The sequence below is a fragment of the Leptopilina heterotoma genome, unplaced genomic scaffold (genome assembly GCF_015476425.1).
Source record: "Leptopilina heterotoma isolate Lh14 unplaced genomic scaffold, ASM1547642v1 Lhet_53, whole genome shotgun sequence".
Classification (NCBI taxonomy): domain Eukaryota; kingdom Metazoa; phylum Arthropoda; class Insecta; order Hymenoptera; family Figitidae; genus Leptopilina; species Leptopilina heterotoma.
The window spans coordinates 1388133-1400567 of NW_025111115.1; the positions used below are offsets into that span (position 1 = coordinate 1388133).

General features: G+C 21.8%; 1 protein-coding gene across 6 annotated transcripts in view; it reads left to right on the forward strand.

Moving 5' to 3' along the window:
• LOC122508249 (potassium/sodium hyperpolarization-activated cyclic nucleotide-gated channel 2) overlaps positions 1-12435 on the forward strand; it is a 242980-nt gene that overhangs the window by 197095 nt on the left and 33450 nt on the right. For all 6 annotated transcript variants that reach the window (XM_043621500.1, XM_043621499.1, XM_043621494.1 and 3 more), the window contains one exon: positions 8383-8546. In XM_043621500.1, coding sequence (XP_043477435.1) covers positions 8383-8546 — 164 coding nt within the window. The remainder of the gene's footprint in view (positions 1-8382; positions 8547-12435) is intronic.

A 12435-nucleotide genomic window follows, 5' to 3' on the forward strand; every position in this document is an offset into this window, starting at 1 on the left:
ATCTTTCTATTTTTTATTATTAATATTTTTAATTATTTTAATTATTATTCTTGGACTTTAATTCCTATAAAGAATTTTATCAACAAATTTTTAAATAATTTAATTCTTTCCACGAATTTTAATAAAATTTTTAAGAATAATTACATTTTTCGAGAAATTTGATTAAAATTGTATAAAAAATAATAGAAATTCCGCGATGAGTTTTATTATTCATAAAAATAATTAAATTCTTAACAATCGTGATACATAATTTAATAAAAAATTTTGAAAGTAATTTTTTTTCGTCGAACAATTTTATTATTATTAAAAATAATTGAATTCTTGTGATGAATATTGTTATTTATGAAAATGATTGAATTTTGCAAAGCACTTTTTTTAAATTCTTGAGAATAATTGAATTTTTAATAGAATTTTATTAAAAATCCCTGAAAATAATTGAATTTTATAAAGAATTTCCTTCAAATTTCTAAAAATAATTGAATTTTGCAAAGAATTTTATTAAAATCCCTGAAAATAATTTAATTTCGTAAAGAATTTTACTAAAATTACCATAAAAAATTTTATAAACAAATTGTTAAGTAATTTGAATTTTTCGAAGAATTTTAATAAAATTTCCAAGAATAATTACATTTTTCGAGGAATTTGATTAAAATTATATTAAAAATAATTGAAATTTTTGGATGAGTTTTATTATTCACTGTAAAAATTTCTTTATTTATGCAAATAATTGAATTATTGCGAAGAAATTTATAAAAAATTTGTAAATAATTGAATTCCTGTGAAATTTTTATTATTTTACGAAAATGATTAAATGTTTGCGTACAATTTTATTAAAATTTTTTTTAAATAATTAAATTCCTTTGGAAAATTTTATTAAAATAATAGATATATTGAAAATCATTGAATTGAGGAATATTTTTGAAAATAATTGAAATCATTGAAATTTTGCCAAGAATTGTATTAAAATTTATGAAAATAATTGAATTTCGAAGAAGATTTTTATTATTTATAAAGATAATTGACATTTTGACAAAATTTTTTTTGAATAATTGAGTCCTTGCAATGAATTTTATTAAACTTTTCAAAAAAAATTACGAAAAAATTACGAAAATAATTGAATGTCTATAAAAGTTTTATATTATTTATGAAAATAATTGAATTATTGCGAAAAAATTTATAAAAGAATTAACAAATCATTGAATTCTTGCAAAGAATTTTATCAAAAAATTTGACAGTAATTAAATTTCTTCGGAAAATTATATTATTTATGAAAATAATGGAATTAAAAAATTCTTTAAAAAATTTATTTGTAATTTCTCAAAAATTCTCCAAATTATATCGTTAAATTTACAAACTTTTCTGTACCAAGAGTACAATTTATTCATTATTTTCTAATTTTAATTAGCGTAGAAATTTAATTTAATTTTTTAAAACTAAATTTATTACTAAAATAAAAATTATTTGATTCAAGTTTTGACGGAAGTAAAAACTATTTGGATCAAGTAAATATTTATTTGATAATAGACAATCGGTTATTTGAATCATGAATCAAATTTTTTTCAGTATAAATATAAATTTTCAGTCAATTTTCTATTTTTTAAAAATAAAAATGATTTGTGGTCGATTTTAATTAATTGCTACATATCATTCAGTTTTGAATTAGCCGAGAGGAATGTAAATTGCAATTAATTGTAAAAAGATAAAAGAGAATCATCATCATCATCATCATCATCATCATCATCATCATCATCATCTTCATTGACCAAAATAAAAATATCTCTCCATTGACTTTTACTGCAAAAATTCTTTTTATTGCAAGACATAAAAGGAAAAATTTCTTATTAGAACCCATATATTAATCTAACAGAATATATATCGAATAAGAGACATTTTATTACTGATCCAAATGGAAATAAAATATCGCGTAGATAAAAAAAAGAAGAAAAAGAAAAAATAAAATGGAAAAAGGAGAAAAAATGGAGAAATTAGGAGAAAAATTTATCTACTATAGGTATATTTATAAAATATTAATAAGACTATTTTTGATTCATGTTACTCAAGATTTAACGAGGAATTTATCACTTTTGGGTTTCTCCGGGAATTGGCTATATCTTCAGAAAATTAATGTTCCTTTCAAAGTAATAACTTCGAAAATGAACCCTTTCCAAAGTAGCATTATAACTGTTGTTATACACTTTATTGTTGTTTACTAACAACAAACTACGCAGTTTCAGTATATCCTCACCTTTACCGAACGTAAATTAATCTTCATATACAGATGCGAGAAAATGGATCTGTTTCACGTAATTAATTACATGGCACATTACAAATCAAATAAAATCAATTAATATCAATTATTTCCATTAGGCTTTTAGCAAACATATTTCAACTCATAATGCAACATATTAAATATGAAATTAACTCTCGATTTCTTTCAATATTCTGAATACGGACTTTCTTCTTTTTAATAATTAATAATATGAAATACAAAATTCAATTTTAAAATATTTGTTTACTACTTGTTTCTCCCGTATAAATTGATTCCAAGATTAATTTAACGTTGAAAATTATAATTTTCAAAAAATCCTTATGTTGAATAAAAATATGAATTAAAGAGAGAATAAAATTGAAAAATTAAGAACCAATTGGATAAAATAATATTATGTCTTATTTTCTTGAGAGAATTTTGAGTCTTTAGTTAGTGTAACAAGAGTTACTTCCTCTATTTGAGAGCAAATTCTCTACTTTACTGGTTCATTGCCTTCTTCACATTCCTCGACTAATTCATAGACCGATTATAGAACAAATTTTCCACAATCCAATGGTATCCCTCAGAGAGATAATTACTTAATTAAACATTAAAGAATACTCAATTATTTCTTAGTTTCTCCAACAAATATAATTTCTAATATTTGCCTTTAAGAATTTTCAAACATTTTAGTTTTTTTCCCTTTTTTCAACATTTTCTGTACTGAATATTTTATAGAACCTGTTCATGCGAATTTTTAATGTTTCAAAATTTAGAATGTGCAATTTTTATGCAAACGAATTTTTAACATTATCAATTAACAAAAATTAATCAGAGGGTTTCCACAGATCAAAAAAATGAATGAATTTTTTCCCTGACCCTAAAGAATATTCTGATTCACTCTAAAAATGATTACATAGTCAAAAAACTGTTCTATTACATTTAATTACGATTTTTTTTAATTGTTAAATTATTCAAAAACATCAATAAATTCTTTTTTAAATAAATATTTAATCATTATTATTTTTCTATAGGAATTAAGATTTTTAAATTTAAATCTTCTGAAATTCAATAACTTACGATAAATTTAAGATTATAGAGTGATAAAACCATTACTTCATATCATAATATGGATATACTTCCGAAAGCAACATAGCTATAAGAATAAAGAATTACAGATCAAAATTCTGTCTACAATTAAAAACAAAAATAAATCTCTTAATCCATGAACAATACAAAAATAAATAATTCATTAAATAATTGAATATTTCTTAAAATTGAATTTTTATGAAGAATTTTATCAAAATTTTTAAAAATTCAATTCTTCCAAAATTTAATTCTTTCGGCGAATTTTAAAAAAAAATTTTTAAATAAATGCAATTTTCTATCATTTTATTTAAAATTATATAAAAAATAATTGAAATTCTGCCATAAGTTTTCTTATTTATGAAAATAATTGAATTCTTGCAACGAATTTCATTAAAAAATTTTTTAAAGATTTGAATTCCAGTGAAAAATTTTATTAGTGAAAAAAATTGAATTCCCGGAGAAAAATATTGTTATTTATGAAAATAATTAATTTCTTGTGAAGAATGTTATTCAAATTTTTTTAAATACGTGATTTTTTCAGAATTTTTTAAAAACTTTTTGAAAACAATTAAATTTCATTTAGAAATTTCATTAAAAATTAAAAATAATTGAAATCTGACGTAGAATTTTATTAAATTTTTTTTATATAATTGAATTCCTGTGAAAATGTTTTTTATTTAAAAAAAAATTGAATTCTTGGGATTTTCCAAGAATTATTTTCATAAATAAGATAATTTTTCTTAGGATTTCAATTATTTTTAATATAATTTTAAATTTTTTGCAAGAATTCAATTATTTAAAAAAAATAATAAAAATTCTTTAAAAAAATTCAATTATTCTCCTAAATAATAAAATTCTTCAGAGGATTTCAATGATTTTTTAAACAATTTTAAGTAAATTCTTCGAAAAATATAATTGTTTTCAAAAATATTCAAAATTCAATTATTTTCAAAAATTCATGCTATAATGCTTTTAATATTCAATTATTATGTAAAATTTAAACTGAAATTTATTTTTAAATAAATTTTTATTCGAAAATTCTACTAGAATTTAATTATTTAAATACAAAAAAGAACAATTTATTGAATAATTGCATGTTTCTTAAAGTTAAATTTTCATAAAGAATTTTAACAATAAATTTTTAAATAATTGAATTCTTTTAACGAATTTTAATAAAATTTTTATGAATAATTTCATTTTTCGAGGAATTCGATTAAAATTGTATTCCTAAGAAGAATTTTATTATTTACGAAAACAATTGAATTCTTGTAAAAATTTTATTATTTATGAACATAATTGAATGATTGCAAAGAAATTTCTAAAAAATTTGTAGGTAAATAATTGAATTCCTGTGAAATTTTTATTATTTTCTGAAAATAATTAAAGCTTTGCGTAGAATTTTATCAAAATTTTTTTTAAATAATTGAATTCTTTTTGAAAATTTTATTAAAATAGTAAAATATTAAAAAATCATTGAATTGAGGAAAATTTTTGAAAATAATTGAAATTTTGCCAAGAATTTTATTAAAAATTTTGAAAATAATTGAATTTCGGAGAATTTTTTATTTATAAAGATAATTGAAACTTGGACCAGAATTTTAAAATTGAATATAATTGAATTTCTGTGATGAATTTTATTACTTTTGAAAATAATTGAATTTCTGCAATCATTCGTAACTGTTTTTAAATTCAATTTTTTCCAGTACTTTAATAAAAATTCCTGACTTTTCCCTGACCTGTGGTAACCCTGGAATTGTTAAATTATCTAAAAAATAAAAAACTTGCAGAACTTCCATGGAATTTTTTCGACGTGGGTAGCGATATAAAAAATGAATTAATTATAAATCAATAACATTTATAATAAGTTCTTTTTGTAAATAAATATTTATAATTATTGCATAAAAAAGGAGTTACGATATAAAATAGCTTCTCTTGCAACGAATGTATGAAAAACAATGAAATAGCTCAGGAAGAGAATCTATATTCTATAGGATTCTAGAGGTATAGGTGGAATAGGCAAAAACTAACCTTCACGTTAGGTGCTCTATGTAGGGACGTTATTAGGCTGAAAAGTGGGCCAATGCTGCCGAGTTGAGCCGCACCAAAACTGATTAAAGCCGAGCTTTCAGAAATTGTTTTTCTCCCCTGAATCTTCATACTCTTTTACATATGGATCTTTCTTGTTTTCGTGTGTCTGTGTATTCATTGGCTTTATCTCAGAGGAAATATCGCAATCCCTCGTTCAAAAAAATATAGCCAAGGAAAAATATTCGATCTATATCGTTTATATCGTTCCAAGATTTGCAAACTTTCGCAAATTTTAAATCAATTTTCCATTTCTATTCGGCAAATCTAATTCCATCATATTCTCTTCTTTCTCCAAATTTTATTTTATTTCACTCAACACTTTAATTTTTTTTTTCTATTTTATTAATTTTCTCGTCAAGGTTAATTTCATTTTACTTTAGTTGTTGGTTTTTGTTTGCTTTTATAATGATTGGACATTGCGATGAGGAAACTTTTTTCTGGAAAAACAGAAAATAAACTTTTATTACTCTCAAAGAAATTATTGGTTGAAATTCAATGAAATTTGCAATTTATATTTATTACAAATTTTACAAATTACAATTTATATTGGAAAAGTTTGCAATTTTTATTTGTAAAGACTATATAAATATTATTCGTAAAGTTTAAAATTTTTGCTCTTAAAAATTACAACCTTTTATTGTACAGTTTACAACTACTGCTGGTAAACTTTACGACTTTTGTTTATAAACTTTACAATTTTTAATGTAACATTTAAAATCTGTTTTGTAACGTTTAAATTCTTTATTGTAACCTTCAAATTTAGGTACAATAAAACAAAAATCTAACCATCAGAATTCTAATAATTTTAACAGGGTTGCCACAAAAATTTAATTTTGAAATTTTATAGTAAAATTATTCATTAAATAAATTATAAATAATAATTTTATTCTAGTTCTTCAAGAATTAAGTTATTTAATATTTAATTATTGTCATGGAAATAGAAAAAATTGAAGGTTTTATATTATAATTCTTGTCAATTTCATAGTTTATGAGGCAAACAAAAAAGACTCAAAAATTCTGAATTTTCTTATAATTTCTAAAAATTTAATTTTTACCAGTACTTTTAATAAAAATCCCTGACTTCCCTAACCTGTGGCAACTCTGTTTGAAATCAAAATTTTCAACTTAAAATAAAAATTAAAAATCGTAAATTTGAAATTTACAATCTGCACTTCTAAAATGCAATAAAATTTATCAAAAACTTTTCAGCAAATGTTTCGAAAATTTCAAGTTACATTGTCAAATGTCCACCAAGCGGACAACAATAATAAAAGCAATCGTTAACGTCGTATCGCTACAGATATTCATATAAAATAGATTTATGCCCACAATCATTGTCAAGAAGTAATGAAATACTTTTCCGTTTTATAACTTTATATTTGAATTTATATGATAAGGATAACATTAAAATAGTAACTAATTTAAACTATTTTTCAGCTTTTAAAAAAATCCCCTTTTTCTCTCGGTTGCATATTAAATTTTCCTTTTTTTCTCATTTTGTCTTTATGATTCACTTTATATTTATGCACAATTATTAGGTTAATCGAGAGACTTCCGAGTAAAATAAAACAAATCATGTGATAGACTCGACATTTAAAATGATTGTTGTTGAGAAAAACAGTGAAATCATATTAAAACTTGTGACTTTGACGCATAAAAATTAAGAAATATTCTCGTGTTCTCGTGTATAATTGATACGGAAAGAAATTTATTATTTTCTTCTTACATAAAAATATTTAGATTATTTTAATTCCATTAAAAACCATTTAGTTTAACAATTTATACATTATAATATTACAACAATCTCCAAAGTTTTAACATCGCACTAAAATAAATTTATAAATTTTCTTTATAACCACTTTTTTATGTTTATAAATTAATGTCACTATCATTTTTTCAAACCGAGTAAGGTGCATAAATTAATTTTAAAAAATATCATACAGAAGATAAATTTATGAAAAAAATAGTCTCTTAAAAATATTAAACTACATTATTACAATTATTTATTAGCAATTAGTTAAAAAAACATTTTTTCGTTAATATTGCCTTGATAACTTTTTATAAGTTTTAACGATTGTGTGCCACAAAAGCGCACACGTGAAAAGTACATGTCCTTAGCACTTAAAGTTTCAAAATGCTCTTCTCTGTTTCCGACTCAACACTATTATTTGAAAATATATAAGAACGTGCTGAAAATTGCAACAGAAATACGTATAATTGGGTATGAAAGAAAATGAGTTGAAGAGTTTAAACTCAATGAATTTTTTTCCCTCCTATTTAATGTTCAAAAAAAGATGTTTCATATAAAATTGAATGAATTTCATTAAAAACGATAATTATATCATTTATATTCTTATAATTATAATATAATTATAATATAATTATAATATAATATTATAATATATAATATAATATAATAATATATAATTATCATATAAATTGTTGTAAATAATATCATTGTTACGTAATTAATTATGTACATATAATTACAATTACCGAAACTTGACATTAAGATATCCTTTGTCCTAATTAAAATTTTTAATTAGAAAAACTTGTTTTCAATTTTAATTAATTTTTATTTTAGAAAATACTTTTAAACGGAGCTTCTCCAATTCCCCCATTGAATGTCATTTCCGAGTTCATATGTAGAAACTGTTATCTCTAAGATAAACTCTTTTTATTAAACTAATTTTAATTAATTTGCTTATATTAATTAAAATTAGTTTTGTTCCATTATATCAAATTAATGAAATAAACTATTTCAACTATAAGTTAAAATTATTTATTTTTCATTTTTCAACTTAACTTTTAGAGAAGATTTTTTTAATTAGTGTAGAATTTTTTTTTGCTAAAATTATTAAACTTTGGAGCAAAAATAAATGCAAAAGCAAAAAACCTTTTTTTTGAAAGTATCGTGTACAAGTTTGAAAAAAATTTCCTTTCTTTTTCTTTTTCAGATTTTATTGGGACTTATGTATGCTGCTCCTGCTAGTAGCTAATCTAATAATTCTACCGGTCGCCATTAGTTTTTTTAATGACGATTTAAGCACCCGGTGGATAGCCTTCAACTGCCTTTCCGATACGATATTCCTCATAGACCTCGTTGTCAACTTTAGGACTGGTGAGTGTATAATTTAATTTGATATATAATATTAACGAAAATGTCATAAACATACTAATTATTATTAAATATTACACCGAGAATCATATCATTTAGTTAGTGACAATTATTTTGCAAAATGAGTGAATTTTGATTTCTCTACATCTCCGTGTGAAAATTAATTTCGACTTTTCCCTCTATTATACAATACAAATTAGAACATTAATGAGGTGTTAATAATGTCGTTTTTGCCCTTAACTAATCTATTTATATACACATATACAAATTTCTCATTAAATATTCTATATATAATCGTTAATTAAATTTTCAATCGATAATGAATTTCAATTGTGTTAATAAATGTTAATCACAATAATTATACAACAATACACAGAAATATATTATTAATAATAATTAATAAAATATACTCATATAATAAAAAAAAAATTTTATTGTGTCTACTTACCATTTTACCTCGTGGAGAGAAAGTTGCCCAAAAATATCGGAATAACTGCTTTTGGAATCTGAAACAAAAATAAAGAATACAGTCGTATTTTCAAAATCCAAGATTATTTTATAATCGAAATTATTTTTATAATTATTATCAGGGTTGCTACAAAATTTAATTTTCTTTTTCTCTGACTTTTCTCTGATTTTCAGACAAAAATTTTATCTTCTTCCCTGATCCTAAAAGTATATTCTGATTCACTCCAAAAATTATTAGATACTCAAAAGAATATTCTATTACATTTATTTACGAACTTCTCTAATTGTACAATTATTCGAAAACAACAATAACTTCTTTTTTAAATAAATATTTAATTATTATTTTTCCATACGAATTAATATTCTTCAAAGATTCAAATTTAAATCTTTTAAAATTCAATAACTTTTAAGAATATTATTATAAAAAAATGAAGAAATCGAGCACTCCGAGTTGAGTCTTCAACTCGGAGTACTCGATATCTTCATTTTTTATAAATAATTAAACATGACCGAGTGATAAAATTATTATTTTATATTATAAAAGAATATTGGTACTGTAACTTCTTCAAAATTATTATTAATAATTTTTGAAAAAGTTTTTTAATAATTTTCAAATCCATTTGTTTACAATACAATTTAACACGAAATTTTGTTTCTTCGGAAATTCTTCAATTAATTATATATTAGAAAATAAAAACATGAAATAATTTTTTAAAAAATTCAGTTAAACTTTTTCAAAAATATTAATTCTGCAAAATTGTTAGTTAAAAGTATGAAAAATTCAGATTTTCAAAAATTTTAATTTAAAAACCTTTTAAAATTAAATTATTTCTAAAAATGTACTCTGTAATGCTTTTAATGTTCAGTTGTTATCTAAAATTTAAACTGAAATCCATTTTTTAATCAATATTTATTAGAAAATTCTACGAGAATTCAATTATTTATTTAATTTCTTTATTTTACAATCAATTGAATACAAAAATAAATAATTTATTAAATAATTGAATGTTTCTCAAAATTGAATTCTCATAAAGAATTTTATCAACAAATTTTTAAATCATTAAATTCTTTCGACGAATTTTAACAAATTTTTTAAGAATAATTACATTTTTTCGAAGAATTCGATTAAATTGAATTAAAAATAATTGAAATTCTGCGATGAGTTTATTTATAAAAATAATTGAATTCCTAAAAAAATTGTATTATTCACGAAAATAATTGAATCTCTGCAAAAAATTGTATAGTTTATGAAAATAATGGAATTATTACGAGAAAATTTGTAACAAATTTAAAAATAATTGCATTCTTTGTAAATAATTGAATTCCTGTGATATTTTTATTATTCCTGAAAATAATTTAATTTTTCGTAGAATTTTATCAAAATTTGTTTTAAATAATTGAATTCTTTTGGGTAATTTTATTAAAATAGTAGGTATAGATAATAAAAATTTTTGAAAACAATTGATATTTTGCCAAGAATTTTATTCAATTTTTTGAAAATAATTGAATTTTGAAGAAGAATTTTTTTATTTAAAATAATAATTGGGATTTTGTCTAATTTTTTTTTGTATATTTTGAACATATTTGAATTTTCTGATAAGAATTTAAATATTTTTGAAAATAATTATTTTCAAAAGTAATTTTTTATAGGAATTCAATTGAATTCCTATAAAAAATTTTATTATTTAGTGAAAATAATTGAATTCTTTCTAAATAATTCAATTGCTATATTTTTAATATTTATGAAAATAATTAAATGTTTTCGTAGAATTTTATTAAAATAGATATTGAAAATAATAGAATTGAGGAAAAATTTTGAAAAGAATTGAAATTTTGCCAAGAAATTTATTAAATTTTTTCGGAGAAGAATAATTGAATTTCGGACAAGAATTTTATTATTTATAAAGATAATATTGAAATTTTGACGAGAATTTTTTTAAACTTTTGAACAATAATTGAATTTTTGCAATCATTTATTGTAACTTCTCCAAAATGCAAATATTTTTAGTGCTTTTAACTAAAATTCTTCTATAAATCCATTATTTTTAATACCTAATTAATTAGATAAATATATTAAAAAATTTAACTACTTTCAGAAGAATTTGAAATATTCCAATTTTTCAAAAATCTAAGTTCTTTAAAATTTCTAATTAAATTCTTTAAAAATTGAAGTTTTATAAAATTTCAAATTAATACCTTCTGAAGTTCATTTATTTATGAATGAAATTATTTAATTAGAAATTATTGTTAGAAATAGAAAAAATTGAAGTTTTTATAGTTTATGAGGCAAAGAAAAAAATATTCAGAATTTTCTTATGAACCCAAATTAATGTAATAATTATTATATATAATATTGTAATAAAGCATAAATGAAATTTGAAGCATATAAACCGAAAATAAACGACGGAGATTAAAGAGTCTAGTAAAAGAGATACTAGCTCAGTGGTAATGCCACCAACTGTGTAAACACATTCAACTTGGGTTCGAATCCTATCAAAATTGAACACTTTTTTTCTTCCTTTATTATTTATAAACGTTATATTAAAATTTTCAAGTACAAATTGAACATAAAATAAGACTGTGCAAAAGGAGTGTTACTCTTAAGTTCTTGCTGACTTTTTTTCCTCATATTACCGAAGAATTAATTTGATGCGCATTTGAGTGTTGCGACCATAGAATTAGGTCACGAGTTGACAAGTCAAAGGAGACCATTGTAAATTAAACTGTATTCTACAGCGACAATATTCACAATTGTTACAAATTGTTGATCCAGATTCTCAAATATGTCACACCGAACGATGAGAATAATAATTAGCCATTGATTATTCCTTTACATTATTATATATCTATGTAATCGAATTATAATAAAGGAAAGGAAATATTATATCAGTGACTTGATAACAAAATAGTGATAATAATAATTTTAAGAATCGGGCCCACAAAAGAAGACAGGATTTGTTTTCTTTATTTTTAATTTAAATTAAATTCGTGACTCTAATAAAGTTTTGGTGCATTAAGAATGCGCGAAATGAAGACAATAAGACAAACTAAACGTTTAAATAAAGTAGGCGAGGCGAAAATTATACCTATGGTATGTTAACTTCATTGAAAGGTGATGTAGAGGCGTACTTGGAGTCGTTATGGCCGGAAACAGCCCCCCAGGGAACTCCTTAGCAATATCAGTTCACTAGAGTCACCCTATTTCGAATTCCAGGTCTATTTCCAGCTTGCTTCTCGTGTTTCGAATCCAGGGCACCAAAGATTAAAACTCAAGTTTCTCCCGCATGTAGCCAAATTCTACAGAGAGATATTCATCAATTTTCACTCCACTAAATTGTTCCCCCTTTTTTTTCTATTTTATATAAATTATTCTCTTCCAAGGCAATTCCCTCTCAATAATATATATGTTCTCCTTTTTCTCAAT